The sequence below is a fragment of the Chiloscyllium plagiosum genome, unplaced genomic scaffold (assembly GCF_037043375.1).
Source record: "Chiloscyllium plagiosum isolate Xiang-an unplaced genomic scaffold, Cpla_swu_hap1 HiC_scaffold_16, whole genome shotgun sequence".
NCBI lineage: Eukaryota > Metazoa > Chordata > Chondrichthyes > Orectolobiformes > Hemiscylliidae > Chiloscyllium > Chiloscyllium plagiosum.
This window is the reverse complement of record NW_028270154.1, coordinates 55641006-55658642: the sequence shown is the minus strand read 5'-3', so window position 1 is coordinate 55658642 and position 17637 is coordinate 55641006. Positions and strand designations below refer to the sequence as shown.

The window sequence follows — 17637 nt, the reverse complement described above, 5'->3', positions numbered from 1 at the left end:
ACAAGGAGCCGTCAGATTCGGAATCTTTGACTCCATGGGCCAGGTTTAGTGTTGAGGGGAGTGAGCATGCACTGGGGGGTTGACTTTTGAAGCAGCCAAAGTGGAAGGAGGGCCATGAGGTAGGCACTTCACTACCCCAGTAATGTCCTGTTTGAGATTCCCGCAGGTTAACTAGCTAGGATTCCCTGCTGTCCCTGAACCCTTCCCGTCAATCTCAAAATTGAGGCTGGGCAAGGAAACAGCTAAGAATTAGCCATTTTGGGGCTATCAGTTGAGGTTAGTAGGGCACAAACTCAGGTGGAAACCCCCCACATCTGTTAACCTGCCGGCAGGACACAAGACATTCTGTCCATGGGGTCTTCACAGCTTTTTCTCACTCGATGTCCACACTTTCATAACAATCTAACAGGGGTAAGCAGTCCAATAGAATTTTAGCAGATTTTTCCCCTCCCTAACCCATGGATATGGTATCGATATCATTGTCCTCGCTGCAAACAGACCAGAAATCAAAGCTGGAAGCTTCTGGGTTTATTTGCAACTCTGCAAAATATCAGTTAGACAATATTTGAATCAACTGAGACACCAAAGGAAATTTTGTATCTTTTTGCTTCAGTGAAATATTCCTCTACTGGAGCCACTTCTGTGACTCACTACCGCTAAAAATTATGAATTAAAGCAGTGGTAAAAATATTCTGCCATGACTGAAAGTGCGAGAATGCATTCAAAATCCATTACATTAGATCAGTAATATTTCACGGAACTCAGAAGAAGTTGCAAATAATAATTAAACAATACAAACCAAAAACGAGCTATATCTGTAAAAAGTAAAGATACACGCAATGCAGTATAAGAGAATAATACCTTGATAGAAGGGCGATGTGCTTTTGGCTTGTGGTTACTGGATGCATTTTGTGTAGAACTGGTTCCCTTTTGTCGTTCATAGCTTAACTGCACATTTTGTGGAGCCAGAAGGAGTTTCCTTAACTATCAAAAAGTATATGTCAAAATATTACATTACAAGTTTAATATAAATTCCACTTACAAACAAAAACTGTAATAGAAATGTATATTATAGAATTTCTACTTTCTTCGTGTTAGATTTTTATAATATATACTGGACAGAGATTGACTGCAGATTAGGTCTTAATAAACCTGCAGTAATTATGGCATAATCGCTAATCCTCTTGTATGAATGTCAAAGCACATCAAAGACAGGGAATACACTGACATTTGCTGACTGTACTGACAGCTGCTGATGACATAAAACCTGACCAAAACCAGAAAGAAATTGAAACAGTATATATTATAAATAATAATAGTCACCAGGGAGCAATATAAAAAAAAACTATAATTTAATCTCATGTTTCAAAAGATAGATTATAAATTGTTCATGCATTGACATGATTAATGGAATCACCTGAATCCTCTGATTAGCCTACTGCACAGCCAGTATGCCCAAGTATTTCAAAAGCAAATACTGCGAATGCATAAAATTTGAAACAAGAATGAAAAATGCTGGAAAAACTCAGCATCAGAACTGCTCTCAAAGATTGTCAAACGAAATGTTAACCCTGAACCTCCACACAGATGCTGCTTGACCTGCTGAGTTTTTCCAACATATTTTATTATGTCCAGACATTTACTATTTTTGGCATCCACAACTTCTTTCAAAATTCTGAATCTTTTTCTCAGGAACTATTTTAAAACAAAATGAGCAAAAGATTTATTCAATTAAAAAAATACAACCAATAAGTCCTGTTTTTATACAAGAGAGGCTTCTGGTTTAACAAAGTTGGCAGAAAAATTCACCCTTATGAAATAAAGTTGAATGGTCCCATTTTTCTTTTTTGTTAATTCATTCACAGCATGTAGGTGTCATTGGTTAGACCAGTTCAAATCCCATAGAATTTCCTCAGACAGCAGTTAAGAATCCACCACATTGCTGTGGATCTGGAGCAGCATGTTGGCCAGGCCAGTTGAGGAGAGCAGTTTCCCTCTTGAAGAAACATTAGCAAACCAAATGGGGGTTTTCCTGACACTTGACAACGGTTTCCCAATCATCATTAGACTTATCATTCCAGATTTTTATTGAATTCAGATTCCACCATCTGCTAAGGCCGATTGGAAGCTGGATCACTGGATTAATAGTTTAGTGATAATACCAATAGGCCATTGCCACCGTAGCCAATCAAAAGAAAAACTAGAAGAAAGCTGTAGATGGCATAATATAAATAAAATGTACATGCATCTTTTGTGGTCAAGTATGTCATAGTGATTTCATAGTTCAATGTTACAATGAAAGGATTGATGTGATTAGCTATGCCAAGTGATTTTATACTTGTTTCAATCCACTACACACTTGATAACAGTACGATTGAATTAATTAAGATGCGTTCTGTTCTATTTCTGACCTATAAATTAATATTCATTCAAAACACTAGGATACTGAGAGAGGGTGCAAGATACATAGTTTGGGGCAAATGAAAATGACCTTCCATCAAATCATACCATGAACATCCAAAATAAGTTCAGCAAGAGACCATTCAGTCCCTGGGCCTGCTCTGCCATTCAATAAGATTGTAGCTGATCTGTTTATGTTTCAAATTCCACATTCGCATATCCTCCCAAATTGGCAAAGTTGCATTTTGTGATAACCTTCCAGGCAAATGTTTGGTTGCAGTGAGCTTGAAGGTCCTGCAGAAGCAGCCCAACAAAACTTTCACACTTTCTCTGGAGAGGGAGCTGTCAGTGGAGGGAAGGGAGTAGATGAATGTGACTGAATTGAAAGCTGACCACCTTAATCCAAATTCACATAAGCTAGTAGGGGCATTTGGAAAGACAGAACAAGTTGCCAATTGAAAGTCCTATTTAAGGAAAATTCCACATCTGTTTGGAACATTTTAAAATTAATGGTAAAATATATCAAATCTTAGCCTATTCATACATTTTGATTTCAGTAACCTATTTATTAACAGAAATGATTAATGGTACATGCAACTTAACAGGAAACGAAACAAAAAAACTTATTTTACTATTTTTAAACCTGAAAATTTAAAAAATTCAGACCTTATTTTGCCTACATTATACCCATGCAGCGGGTACCCAGAGGCTCATCCAATTCCTTTTAAACAGTAGGAAGGATTCTTACTAGAGATGGTTCATCAGCCTTTGTGGTAGAAGGGCTGCCATCTGGTGTTGATAATGAGGCAGTTTCCAACGAATCAGTCACAACTCCATCTGCAAGTTCCTTGAACGCAGACAGGCTCACATCATCTACTTGGATGTCGTCCAGTGTCTCAGTGAGAGCAGCCAGCAAGGCCTCATTTTCTTCCTCTATGATCTAGAATATTGAAGCAAAGGAGTTAGATAACAGGATCTGACACAGTTGCACAATGTTTACCTTTCTAACTATGAGGAACATAGAAATTTACATTCAATTTTAATCCATTCTGTATAAACCAAGCAACACAGAGAAATGTGCTTCTATTTATCTAGCCGACCGTCTGAGATTTGAATTAGGAAAACTACAATTTTTTATATCAGCCTCTCTCTATATATTATAAATACATTAATGGAGATTGAAAAATAACTGTAAAAGAGGTTGTGTTCAATAAAAATCACTTTGGCAGTTGCTAAGAGCATAAGGCTTAAAGAATTTGCACAACCAACTGGAAGGCCAAAATTCATAAGGTTCATGATGTTGAAAGTATACTACAGCAAAACATTTTACTCTGATTGTACTTCTGCACAGGAGCAAGTATGAGACAATTACATAGGTTGTGATTTATTTTCAAAAGTGTAAACCACTGAAAGAAACTTTTCATTAGTATTGCTCTTTATAGCATCAATATTCAGGACAATACTGAGCAGTTCCTCTGTTTCAGCATGGTGGTTACTTTAACTGCCTACTAACCTGGAGACCAGGGCTAATTAACTAGAGAATGATTTCTAGTTTGGGAATTTTAATCTGAAAGTAAAAGATTAGCACCAGCTAAAGTAATATCAAATCCAAAAACTCAATTGGTTCCATGCCCTTCAAGAGGCAGCCCTATCCATACTGGCCTATATAAGACACCAGAGGATGGCTCTTAACTGCTTCACCTAATTGGCTCATGGGCAGGAAACAGCAAGTGGGGAATAAGGGATTCTTTTCAGGCTGGCGACCTGTAAGCAGTGGGGTTTCGCAGAGACCAGTACTGGGACCGCAACTGTTTACAGTCTACAATAATGTCTTGGAGGAAGGAAGTGAATGGACTGTAGCCACATTTGCCGACATGATAAAAATAGGTGGAAAGATGATTGTGAGAGGGATACAAACAGTTTACAGAGAGATGTTGATAGGTAAAGTAAGTGGGCAAAAAGTTGGCGAATGGAGTACTGTATAATGTGGGAAAATACAAAGTTGTTCATTTTGAAAGGAAGAACAAAAGAGTACAATATTTTTGAATGGAGAAAAACTGCAGAAAGCTGCAACACAAAAGGGATTGGAGGATACATGTGCATTAGGCACAGAAGACTAGCCCATTGGTGCAGCAGCTAATGCAATGTCGGCCCTTATTATAAGTGGTTTGGAGTATAAGAGGAGGAAAATCTTACTTGAACTGTACAAGGTACTGGTGAAACCACATCTGGAGTTCTAGGAGTGCTGGTCCCTTTATTTAATGAAAGATATAATTTCAATAGAGGCAGTTTAGAAAAGGTTCATGAGGATGATCCCTGGTGTGGAGGGGTTGTCTTACGAGCAAAGGCTAAACAGATTGGGTCTCTACTCACTTGACTTTAGAAGAATGAGAGGTAATCTCACTGAAAAATATAGGATTCTTAACAGGCTTGACATGGTAAATGCTGGGAGGATGCTTTTCCTCATGGGAGAGCCTAGGTCTAGAGGGATTAGTCTCAGAATAAAGGAGTATCTGATAAGACTGAGATTAGGAAAGGTCTCTTCTCTTACAGACTTAAGTATCTTTGAAACTCCTTGCCACAGAAGGTATGGGGGTAGAGTTCTTGTATATATATATAAGGCTGAGGTAGATAGATCCTTGATCAGCTGGGGAATAAAGGGTTATGGCAAAAGGGAAGCAGGTATGAGGGAAATCACATCTGGGAAGAGCACTGCATTCCAGGAATCTTGCACATCTCTTATCATTCTTATTCAGGAAGGGAGTGATTCAAGAAAGGTGAATGTGGCTCTGACACTCTTTGGACAGTTGGTGCTGACTTAATAGGATGAATAGCCTCTTTTCGCATTGTAAGGATTCTATGATTCCATGATTGGGGTCACTATGGGAGGAGTCTCCCTCCTGTCTACTGCAGGGAAAATAATTAAACATTCCTCCCCAAGTGCCTCCTCCCAGTAGCGGCGGAACTCCTCTCAGAGTTGCAGTGCAGTTTTTGCCATTCAGAGGTGCCACAGCCCTGAGGGCCAACTTGCAGAAACTTCAAGAAAAGTGTAAGGTACAGAAGCAACTGCTGGACATGCCCTTAGATGTTTGTCAGCAACTCCTGTCTAATCCATAATAATGTGCAAACCATGATCCACACTTATCTCAAGGAAGACTAAGGTCGAATAAGGTTATATCAATCCTCTTCTCGAGTCATACCACTACTTTATCACACCTCACTTCCAGCAATTTAACTACAAGTGTGAAGATAAGCTAAAGCACAGACAAGAAACTGTTGAGCTAGTCCATCTCCAATCCAATACTGAAATCAACCTCAGTCTTTGAGCTTCAGTATACAGATGACTGGCTGATAACATTCAGTATACTTGATGTCTTAGATTAACTGAAGACTGTAGGCCTTCATGACTTGTAATACAGGAGGAATGGGGAACTCATAATTTTAATTAAAATTAATAAAATGCATATTTAAACATATTTTCAGGAATGGTTGTTAATGTAATAAACATTTAAATAACGCACAATGTCCATTTATATCAAACTACCATGGTATGATGTTTAGTAGCTTGCCTGCAAAACCATAATGTCCTCATTTTCTCCTTCCTTTACTGAATATGTGGAAATAGCACGTGATTACCATAAGAAAATGTTTTAGCTCCAAAAGAATGCAAAGGTTTAATTTCTACCATGTTTTAGCTTATTTAGCATTTGCAGAATGGAGTACTAGATCTGAAATGCATACTTACTTCAAAAAGTTCAGAATCATCTGTATTATACTGGCTGGAAGTTATTTCTGTTTGGTCATTGTCCCACTGAAGTTCACTAAGGCAGCTAACTGAATCAAGATCATTCACATCCAGCTGGGAAAGGTCAATTTCAGGAAAGTCTGAATATAGACGGTCATCACCGGCCACTGAACCATACTGCGAAAGAGAATAATTAGAGTTAGTCTGCTATAAACCTCAGTCACAGAATGAGGGAACAATCTAGATAAAATTAACCCTTTAACATTGCGTCTACAGAAATAACTTTATGATGATCGTTGTGACACAGTGCAAATTTGATGCCAAAGTAAGCGTACAAACCAACTAATATTTCCCATTGACTATATACTTATCATATTAGGTGCTTTTAATTTTTCAAAAATTCTGCATGGTAAAGTACTGTATGGAATTACTACCACACACTAACTCTAATAAGGTCACTAACATGAAGTGAATCCAAGACTAAAAGAGACATATATATGCCTTTTGTTAACAGGAATTTGGTTCTTGCAAGCATAGTTTATGGATATACCAGCCAGTTCAATTTTATGATCAACACTTTGCAAGCATATAATTTGTGCTGAACAGAGACTCTTGCGGTGCAGTGATTGTGTCCTAGTTTTTCAGGTTAACCAATGTTAATTTCATACTCTGCACAGTATGCAAGTTACTATGTTTAATATCAAGAGGGTGAAATTGGCTCTGTAGATATCATTTTTTTCCAGTCAGGAAACAATTGCAAAGAAGTTCACATGAACAACTTTAGGGAAACATCCAATAGTATTTTGATTTGCATCTGATGATGACCTAAAGCAAACATCAGGGCCTGAGCTGTGTCAGGTTGACTAGGGAGCACTTTTGAAATTGTCCCATCATGGTCCCTCATGCCCCATGTCAAACTATGGCACTTCTATTCAGAATTGCCCACTACACACTATATAGAGATAGGGAATCCTCAAGTGGCAATATGATGTGTAAAATAAAGCTTTCTAAAATGTAATTTCATTCAATATTTTGTACTATATTAAAAACATACTTGTTTCATTACAGATCAATAAACATATCAATAACCCAGGCCCTTTAAAATATCAATAATATAAATTACAACCATTTGAAACTTCTTAAAAACTTGTGTAAACAAACATTGCGAAATTGACAACAAGCTAAAGCTGTCAAACAAGCAGGGGCTTGGATGTTTCAACATTTAGAAAAATAGACATTTGTGCCATCACATAAGAACACATAGTGTTGTGGCTGAGAACCCAAACATCAATTGCCCTGTTGAAGCACCTGAATTCTGGTGAAAACATTCCTGATGGATGGGGATCACAGCCTGGCCTGGAGACATGAGTTAAAGTAGACAGGCAGGAAGGCTGAAAGAACCCAACAAGCCAGGCAGCATCAGGAGGTGGAGAAGTAACCCTGCTTCAGGTAACACCCAAAATGTCATCTTCTCCACCTCCTGATGCTGCCTGGTTGCTGTGTTCTTCCAGCCTCCTGACTGTCTACTTTAGATTCCAGCATCTGCAGTTTTTTTTAGTCTCTGGAGACATGACCTAGCATAGATGATGAATTATTAGTGTGTGAAGGGTAAAGTGGTATGGTTTGGCTTTCACTGCTTGTTTCGCAAATGGGACAAATTCCTGCACCTGTGAGTTATATTAGGCTCCCAATTTGCCACCACCATATCTCTAATCATGTTGCCAGCTTTATTCATAGAGGTATCTGGCTGCCTCTAGGGCCACATCTGAACTCTTCTCCCAAGTCATTAGGATACTTTTGTTGGTACTTTCTCCCAAGGCTGGCAAGCTGAGCTGCGAATTTTCCTGATTTCCACTATTTGCCTTGATGATGAAAATAAGATCTCTTAAGTACTTCCATAGAATTATATATAAAAATTGACTTGTCATATCTGCCACGTTACTGGATGCCAACACTAGAAAACACTATGGAATGCTTTGCCTGCAACGGCAGTAGATTCGCCAAGTTTAAGTGCATTTAGGTCGTCATTGAACAGGCATATGGACATACCTGGAATAGGGCTAGGCTTCAGATTAGTATGACAGGGCGGCGCAACATCGAGGACTGAAGGGCCTGTACTGCGCTGTAATGTTCTATGTTCTAAAAATTAGCTTAATGTTGGTCAGAAGCACTCCATGTTCAAACTGTGGGCCACTACTAGCTTCCTTTCAATTTCTTCCCATTTCCTTTCATCATTCTGCCCAAAATCTACATTACGCTTCCAATTTGCTATCACCTCACTTCTAATCATACTGCCAACCTTAATAAGCACTTGCAATGTATTCTGTGCCTCAAGCACACTCCAATTTGGGCCTGATCCAATTTCTGGTCCAAGGACCTACTCAATTTGTAGCAGCCTGACTGTCCATAACAGCATTAAAATCATACACCAACTATTCAGCTGAGCAATTAGAATCGGCACATTTCCAGCAAATGAAGGACGAAAGGATTTTATGATTTAAAAACCAATAAAATTCAGTATCATTATTATCTCATGAGTTCCAGAAACCTCTTGAATAACTGCAATAACACACAATGCAATTAGGCAATTTTAATTTATTCTACAATGTTTGATAAGAAGGTTCAAAGTGGGTTTGAAACAACTTTTGCAATGCAATGCCATCGGTACAAATGACCGGTGACAATTTGTTGTGGTTAATCACAATTTTTGATATGGCAGAGTGATCACCATGTTAATGTGAACTATTGTCTCGGTTTTAAAATATTTACCTGCATTTAAATTCTATTTGTCAACTGATGTAACAGATAAAGACACTTTAAGAAAATAACTTTAAGAAAATACACTATCTTGTATGATTCCAATCACAATAAGATTGAATTCCCTCCTCACAAGTGCATCAGATAATCTTTAAATGACAAAGAATTTCAATAGCAAAGATAGCCATATCATACCCTGCTGTTTTGAATAAAGCTATTACTCACAAGGTCTGTCTTGTATTAAAACCTCAAGGAAAGATTCTAGTCACACCTGCTTGAAGGACTTGTATGCTCAGTGATTTTTTAAAAATAAATAAATAAATGAACAAGCCCTGGTCTAATCAATTTAAATTAATTTTACTTGTCTAACTCAGTTCTTCCAATCAGTCTTTGAAGGTCTTCTAGAGTATGTGGTGCTGAGGTAATCAATTTTAAATGGTTGCTGAAAGTCACATTTTGGTAGTTCTGAGGAGGAACAATCAATCTGAGTGAGTTTCCTTCCAGCGTCTGGCAACAATCTTGATGTCACACTGCAGGTTTACACTAGATGCTGTTGACAGGTAAATGCACTTAAAATCCCATCTGTTTCTCAATACTGAATCTCTGTTCTAATGATAGCACTTTCCTTCACTGCAATGCAAGGTGACTTCTGTCTGCTGCACCAAAAGTGCAAGTGTGTTTTTTTCATTTACTCCAGTATCCTCACTGGAGATGTGGCTTGAAATCAGAAATATATACTTATTTTCTGATTTCACTGCACTCCTAATACATTATTCAGTGTCCAAAATTTATTTTCATTTTATCTAACCTTTTTATAATTTCTTCCCAGTTCGCTTTTATTTCCAATGTTACTTTCTAGTTTTTTTTCAATGCTGATTATCAACTTTTAATTGTTGCATATCCATGAGAAAATGAATACATTCCAAACAGCACATGAAATGAAAAGCAATGCCCCTTAAAGAAATTGAAAGTTCTCTATGGAGTGATGAGTATAACTGCTCATGACATCAAGGCAGCAGTTAATCAATTGTAATATTAAGAAGTTCTGGTAAAATTGAAATCACTGGCTATCCAGGGGTAAGTACTGGTCTGAGTACATGGCTATTGGAGGCCAATTATCTCAATGCCAGGATATCGCTGCAGGATATCTACAGGCAGGAAAATGTTCCTGGCCCAACCATCTTTAGCTCCTTTATCATTGACCTTTCCTCCAACATATTTAAAAATCACACAACACCAGGTTATAGTCCAACAGGTTTATTTGGAAGCACTAGCTTTCAGAGCGATGCTCCTTCATCAGGTGGTTCTCCAAATCAGGTCCTCCAACATAAGGTGAAAAGTGGTGATGTTCATATCATTCATAAGTGTTCAGATACTGAAGCAGTCTGTGTCCAGATACTGTAAGACATGGAAACATTCAGCCTCACGCTACTAAATGGCACGTGACATTCACACTACACAAGTTTCAAGCAATGAACATCTCTAACATGACAGAATCTAAAACTCTCTCTTTGATATTCAATGGAACAGCAATTGCTAAATTCACTAATGATTTCAAACTGGAGTGATATTACAAATACTGTGGCTTCAAGAGTATGTCAAAGGCTGGAAATTCCTCAGCATGTGACTCCTCAAAGCCTGTCCACCATCGACAAGGCACCAATAGGTTGTTGAAACATGAAATGTTTAAAAATGTCCAATGGGGGAGGTAGAAACAATTGCATTTTTTAAGGTTAGAAGCAGGGCACATGGGAGCCTGGGACAGTGCAATTAGTTTTGGATTGTTTTAGCAAAGTGTTGGCAATGACAATCCTTTGATCTTAACATCGAGAGTTCACTAGTAGAGAAGGTCAACAACGTCTTCAACTGTTGCAGCACAAATACTTTTTTAGTGCACTTATGTTGGGAGTCAGCCAGATTCATCTTTATTGAAGCGCTGGTGCTTTATATGTTGCACAATGAAGGCCAGCAAGACACATTAAAAGCAAATTAATGCTGTTCAGTTTTACAGTGATGCTAATTTGCTTCCTGTGTTATGATGGCGACTACATTACAAAAAATACTTCCTCAGTTTTAAAGTGCTTTGTAACATCTTGAGGTGAAAAACTTGATGTAGATGTGAAGCTGGGGCCCTCAGAGGAGGCCGAGACGGATCATCTACTCAGCACTTCTGGCTGAAGATTGTTACAAATTCTTTTGGACTGATGTATTAGGCTTTCCAATCATTGAGGATGGGGATGTTTGTGAAGCCTCCTCTCCCACTTAATTGTTTAATTGGCCATCACCATTCATGAGCTTAATTCATTATCTGTTGATAATGGAATCACTTAGCCCTAACTAAAATTTGTTGCTTATGCTGTTTGGCTTGCAGGTAGCCCATTTTGTAGCTTCACCAGGTTGACATCTTATTTTAGGTATGCCTAACAGGCCCTCTTGCACTCTCCATTAAATGAGGGTTGATCCCTTGAATGATGGTAATGGCAATGTTGGGGATATGTTGGGTCATAACGTTATAGATTCTGTTCGTGTACAGTTCTGGTGTTGCTAATGGCCCACAGTACTTAATGGATGCTAACTCTTGAGCTGTTAAATATGTTTGAAGTCTATTGCATTTAACAGGGTGATAAAGTCAAATGACACGATGGATATATCGTCATTATGAATGAAGATTGGACAGCGTTTCCACGAGGACTGTGCAATGGTCATTTTTACTACTACTATCATGGACAGATGAATTTGTGGCAGACAAGTTGGTGAGGGAGAGATCATGTATGTTGCTCTACCTTCTAGTTGCTTTCTTCACCTGCTGGAGATCTAGGCTAGCTGCAATGTCCTTTTGGACTCAATCTGCATGGTAAGTAGTGGCGCTGCCAATATTTGGTGATGGACATTGAGGTATCCCTACCTAGGAGTGCAGTCTGCACTGCTGCCACCCTAAGTGCTTTCTTCAAGTGTCCAACCTGGACACATACTGATTCACCAGCCAAGGAGGGAGCGGTAGGTGGCAATCAGCAGGAGGTTTCCTCGCCATATTTAACCTGATGTTATGACATTTCAAGGGATCCAGAGTAAACATCAAGTGCTACCAGACCAACTCTTTCCTGATTGCATACCACTGTGCTACCATCCCTGCTGGGTCTGTTCTTCCAGATTTGCAGAATCCACCCAAGGATGGTGTTATTTGGAACATTGTGCATAAGATGTAATTCCATAACTACGACTGTGTTACGCTGTTCTGTGACAAGTTGGTGATACAGCAATAAGCCATGTCAGTCCCTCAAAGCCATGGGATTGGCTATTAACAGCATGCCTTCCAGTAATTGGCTGATGACTGTCACAAATGCTTTCAGCATAAGCTGAGTAGAAGTAAGTCTTTCACCTTGGTAATAATCAGCTTGCTTGGTGATTTAAACTAAATGTCACAAGATTTGAGTCATGTAGAAAACTGGTAAAAAAAAATGCTGAGACTCTTGAGTTAGTGAGCAAGCAGTAATCCATAGAAGATCGAAAAATTCTTAGCTGGCAATTTTACCATTAATTATTAAATTTAATCAGTCATTTTGGAATGCTTAGCCAACACAGATCTGTACTGATGCCATGTTAACACAGAGCCAGGTGATTCATTTGAAGATACATTTAAGTATCTGGATGCACTGACATGAGCTATTTAGGAGATAAGCTAGCCAACCTAAAATAGCCAACATCTTGTTTTTGTAAGGTTCAGAACAATTTTTTAAAAAATATTTAGCTTGATTTTTAAAAAAAAAGCCTTAAAAAAAAGTTCAATTATCTAAATGGTCTAGCACTCTTGTAATGTAATTTGAATAAGCATCAAAAAATTTGAAAAGTCTCTACTCGAAGGTACAGAACAGTCAAATGCAAGCATTGGCTAATTTTACGTTTGGTGTTTATCAGTAATCCCATTCAGGGGTAGAGTTATGAATAAGAAATGTAGCATCCATAACTTTAATGCACTCGAACTTCAACTTATTAGGATCTTAATAGGATTTTTCCTTGAATGACTGAAAGATGAAAATATCTTGATGGGTTGACCTACTCATTAATTGAAATGTTGGAAGGATCCTTACCTGGTCTGGCCTACATGTGACTCTACTTGTGGCTGATTCTTAATTGTCTCCTGGGGATGGGCAAAAAATGTTACCTTAGCCAGCAATGTCAGAGTCCTGTAAAGGAATATAATAAAATCTCCACTTCCAACCTTAAGTTGGAGGAGAGGTCATGACAGAGCAGCTGAAGATGGTTGAGTGTAGGATGCTCTCTTGCAAAACACTCTTGTCCTCTTCTTGGTGTTAGATGTGACTCAAAAGAGTGGCATGTTTTTCTCATGTTTTTCATTGACATCAGTTTTATTAGGGCTCGTTGACACCACACTTAGTCAAATGCTGCCTCAATGTCAGTCCATCTCACCTAACCTCAAGTTGAGTTATTTTGTCAAGTTTGAGTCAAAGCTATAGAAAATGCAGGGCTGGCCCTAATGGAACCCAAATTTAATGGTAAGCAGTTATTGCTGTGTGAGTGCCACATGTTGCATGACACCTCCCATATTTTGTGAATGATTGAGAGGAGACTGATGAGATGAGGGAGGTGGGTGGTGTGATGAATGGCCATAAAAGGATTTGTCCACTTCTTATAAAGGACATACCTGGACACTTTTCCACACTGTAAGGAGATGTCAGTTTTACAGTTTCAATGGAACAGTTTGGTGTGTCGCACAGAGAAGTCATTCTGGAGCATTATTTCTAGAATGTTTCAGATCCAGGTGGCACAGTGGTTAGCACTACAGCCTCACAGTGCCAGGCACTCAGGTTCAATTCCAGCCTTGGGAGACTGTGTGGAGTTTGCACATTCTCCCCATGTCTGCGTGGGTTTCCTCCGGGTGCTCCCGTTTCCTCCCACAATCCAAAGATGTGCAGGTTAGGTGAATTGGCCATACTAAATTGCCCATTGTGTTAGGTGCATTAGTCAGAGGGAAATGGGTTTGGGTGGGTTACTCGTCAGAGGGTCGGTGTGTACTTGTTGGGCCAAATGGCCTGTTTCCACACTGTAGGGAATTTAATCTAATCTTTGGTGTACCCGGTGCCCTTGGCCATTTGTTGAGTGAATTGAATTGGCTGAAGATTGGCTAGAAACAAAAAAAAACTGCACAGCTTGAAACCAAAGTAGACAGACAAGAGGTGGGAAGAACACAGCAAACCAGTCAGCATCAGGAGGTGGAGAAGTCAACATTTCAGTTATAATCCTTCTTCAGGACTAGATGTGGGGGTAGGGGGTGCTACAGATAAAGGGGCGGTTTAGGGATAGTAGCAGAATGGTGAAGATTGGCAGCTGTTTTGCTCACAGGACAAGGCTGAGATTGATCATTAACTCAGTAACACTGGTTGAAAATGGCTGTGAATGATTCAGCCTTAACTTTTGTCGTCACATGCAGGGTTCACCCATCATTGATGATTGGGAAAAGTTGTAGAACTTCCTCTTCCTTAGTTGTTTAGTTTTGCCCTCAGCATTCACAGCAGGATGTAGCAGGACTGAAAAATTTCGATCAGATCCACTGGTCAATTGCAAATTGGCTGCATTCATGGCTGAAAAGCACTTTGAGCTGTCCTGAGTTCATGTAAGGTACTAGATAAATGCAGTCTTGTTTCCTGCTTACTGCAATGCTTGCCAACAGCCTCTACACTAATTCTCTTGGGTGTAAAACATTCTGCTTATAATTCAAACTCTTTCTCATTGTTAAGGTCATCAGCCCAGGTCTGACCTGAAGTAAAATGCTCTTCAATCCAATTCTCCAAAGCAGTATGATGCAAGAGCTTGTTATTAGAAAACAAAATGCAAGACATTTGCTCACCTGTCTTTTGTGCTTCTGCTTTACAGTGAAATGAAAACTATAATTGCAACCAAAACAGACAAATTATCTAGTGGTACTCCCTGCCAATATGATTCATTCAATAAAATTGGCAAAATGAGAATTGTCAGGTTTTCTAAATTGGATGTCAACCTGAATATAAGAGCATTTGCTTCCAATACAGCTATTCTCTGACTGCAAGCATTTAGCTTTAATTCAATGTACTAAAAGGGTCATCTTGTGTGGTTTTTTTCATATTGTTCACCAAAAACATGTTTCTCCGCAACAGTTTCAGTGTTTTATTGCTATAATGAGTATTTCAGTGTATTGAACTATGAATACCAGGTAGTTTTATTTCCCATAATTGAGCAGCTCTTCTGCATTACAATTCATTTATTTTAATTGAAGTGAAGGGACCTATTTTACACCACAAGCAGGAGTGTAAAAACAACTGAGAGTGTATTTCAACACATATGCAGCCTTCCAATCCAGTATCATGCTGACATTTATATACTTGAACAGTTCAGTAGATAGCTAATTAAACTGGAATGATCCAATCGGCTAGCCAGCAAACAATTCCCAGTAGGGTCCCATGATCATGGAGTGTTATTTATATATACTCTTGGTTTTATTATTAGAAGGCAGCATTCATGCCTGTGAAAGCAAAGCGCATCCTCTCACAAGCATTATTTCTTGCTCACAGGCATTATGGCAGCAAATGCAAATTTCCATTGCTGAAGGCATGGAGTATGGCAGATGACACTTTATTTTGGTCACAGAAGAATTGAGCATTGACATTGCCAAATTGAGCAGGCAATCCAATTTTCACAATAGTCATCTGTACAATCCAGCCTTCCACATCAGCATACATCATTATTTCAATCTTGCCACTGAGAACCAAATTCAACACCTTTTAACAGGACAAATATAGAATGTCAAAACTGTACTGGGAAGCTATTTCCACAGAGAAATCCCCTTCACAATGTATACGGGACATGAAGTGTCAAACATGTGAATGTAGTTTTCTATATGTTTTTAAGTTAACCTCGTACCACGGAAATTTGCCCTATTATAAACTATAGATTTAAAATGTGCACATTTCACATTGGACACATAGACAGTCAGTTCTATTAATTTGGAAAGCCATATCTTTTGTGGAATACCTTAAAAGAAATGAACTAAAAGGCATTTTTTCTCCACACAACATGTCGTTAGATGATGTGAAATCCACTCCCTGAAAATGTGGAGGAGGATGATTTCGGAGTTATTTGCCCAATGTTACGCTAAGACGCCAAGCAAAATTCACTAATTTGTTAAAGTTCCAGATGTGATACTTCAAATCTTCAAGCTCTCAGGTGATGAGGGATTAATGATAAAAGTTAATAAATGATAATACAGATCAGTCTCAATTGTTCATGAAGAATTGATAGTTGAACCGTGTGACTGTTACAGTGGAGGTAATTGTTAGCATTGACATTGATAGTTGAATAGTTGATATCACAATCTTTAGTTTTGCAGATTGGCTGAAATTCTGTAGTTTTATTCTGTTTCTTTTTATGGCTGCTAGCTGCCTCTTAAACTAAGAGATTCCTGTTATCTGCAACACAGGGGTGACTGGTGAATTGCTATTCAACTATGATTATTGCAGGCTGGTACACATGCAAGTGTTCAGTCCCATTACCACACACTAGTGGAGCTGAGACTGGCTTTTTAACCTTTGCCGTTGTGCATTCGTCAAAAGGGAGAAAATGCAAAATGCATCCGTAGTTTGGGAAATAAACCACAAGGGATGTCTCGCTAGCATGCAAAGGGTCATCAGCAGTCACAAAAAAGAATCACAGTCCAGTCTGTTTTGATTTGCCTCATCACCCTTTGTAGGGCTGTTGGTAGAATTCCCTATGCGTAGGTAATATGACCTGGTCCCTCTCTCCAGGCAGTCATTTAATTTACATTTGCAGCCATGTTTGGATGCTTCAGCCCTCTTCTAAAACAAAAAAAATCTTGGAATTGTAAGTTAAAATTATCCACAGTATTTCAGGGTCCTGACCTCTGGTTATGACACAAAGGAAATTGGATATCTATTTGAAAAGGAGAAGATTGCATGGACATGGGCAAAGAGAATGGAATGAATTGGACAGTTCTTTCAAAAAGACAATGGAGCGAAAGCCCCCTTGAGAGCTGGAAATGTTCTACATTCCATGGACCATTTATCTGACCTTTAATGATATAAAGGAAATTTGCAAGATGGAATCAATCAAAATGGGAGCGATAAATTTTCTAGTAGATGCCGTCTTCCCAGACATTTTACTGACCGTTTTCGGAGCTTGGGCATTGGCCTGACTCAGGTGGGAGCCTCTTATACTTTGTAAGTTTGCGCCTAATACTCGCACGAAGGATTTCAATGAAATATTTAAGACAAGTGAGCAGGGGTATCCTCAAAGATGAAAAGCCAAATCTAGTAAACAATGAGTGAGGTGAAAGCAAAATATTGTTACTCTAGAAGTTTGAAATTAAAACACGAAATACTGGAGAAACTCAGATCTGGCAGCATCTGTGGAGAGAGAGGAACAGAGTTAACAATTGAGCCAGTTATGACTCTTTCTCAGAGCTGCGTGGAGGTCTGATATGAAACTCAAAGAAAACTCATGGTGCTAATGTTCAGGCTCCTTCCTTCTGATCTGCAAAATCCTCTTTGAGCCAAACAGCTGATGGTCTCCATGATCTCAGATCTTTCTCAAGGCAGATCTGATGATTTCAGGTGCAGCTGGCCAGCAGTATGCCAATGAGGTCAGGCCATTAAAATGGAAAAGTTTTCTCCTGCAACAGTTGACCTAATGGCCTGTATATCCCATTGGCTCACTGCCAGGAACTA

General features: G+C 38.8%; 1 protein-coding gene across 3 annotated transcripts in view; it reads right to left on the bottom strand.

Annotated features, from left to right (window-relative positions):
- LOC122556711 (peroxisome proliferator-activated receptor gamma coactivator 1-alpha) overlaps nucleotides 1–17637 on the bottom strand; it is a 147046-nt gene that overhangs the window by 18344 nt on the left and 111065 nt on the right. For all 3 annotated transcript variants that reach the window (XR_015759785.1, XM_043703778.2, XM_043703779.2), the window contains exons 2-4: nucleotides 6146–6322; nucleotides 3149–3340; nucleotides 862–984 (exon numbers count right to left, since the gene is read on the bottom strand). Coding sequence is in view for 2 of the 3 variants with exons in the window: in XM_043703778.2 (XP_043559713.2) it covers nucleotides 862–984; nucleotides 3149–3340; nucleotides 6146–6322 (492 nt within the window). In the remaining variant the exon portion in view is untranslated. The remainder of the gene's footprint in view (nucleotides 1–861; nucleotides 985–3148; nucleotides 3341–6145; nucleotides 6323–17637) is intronic.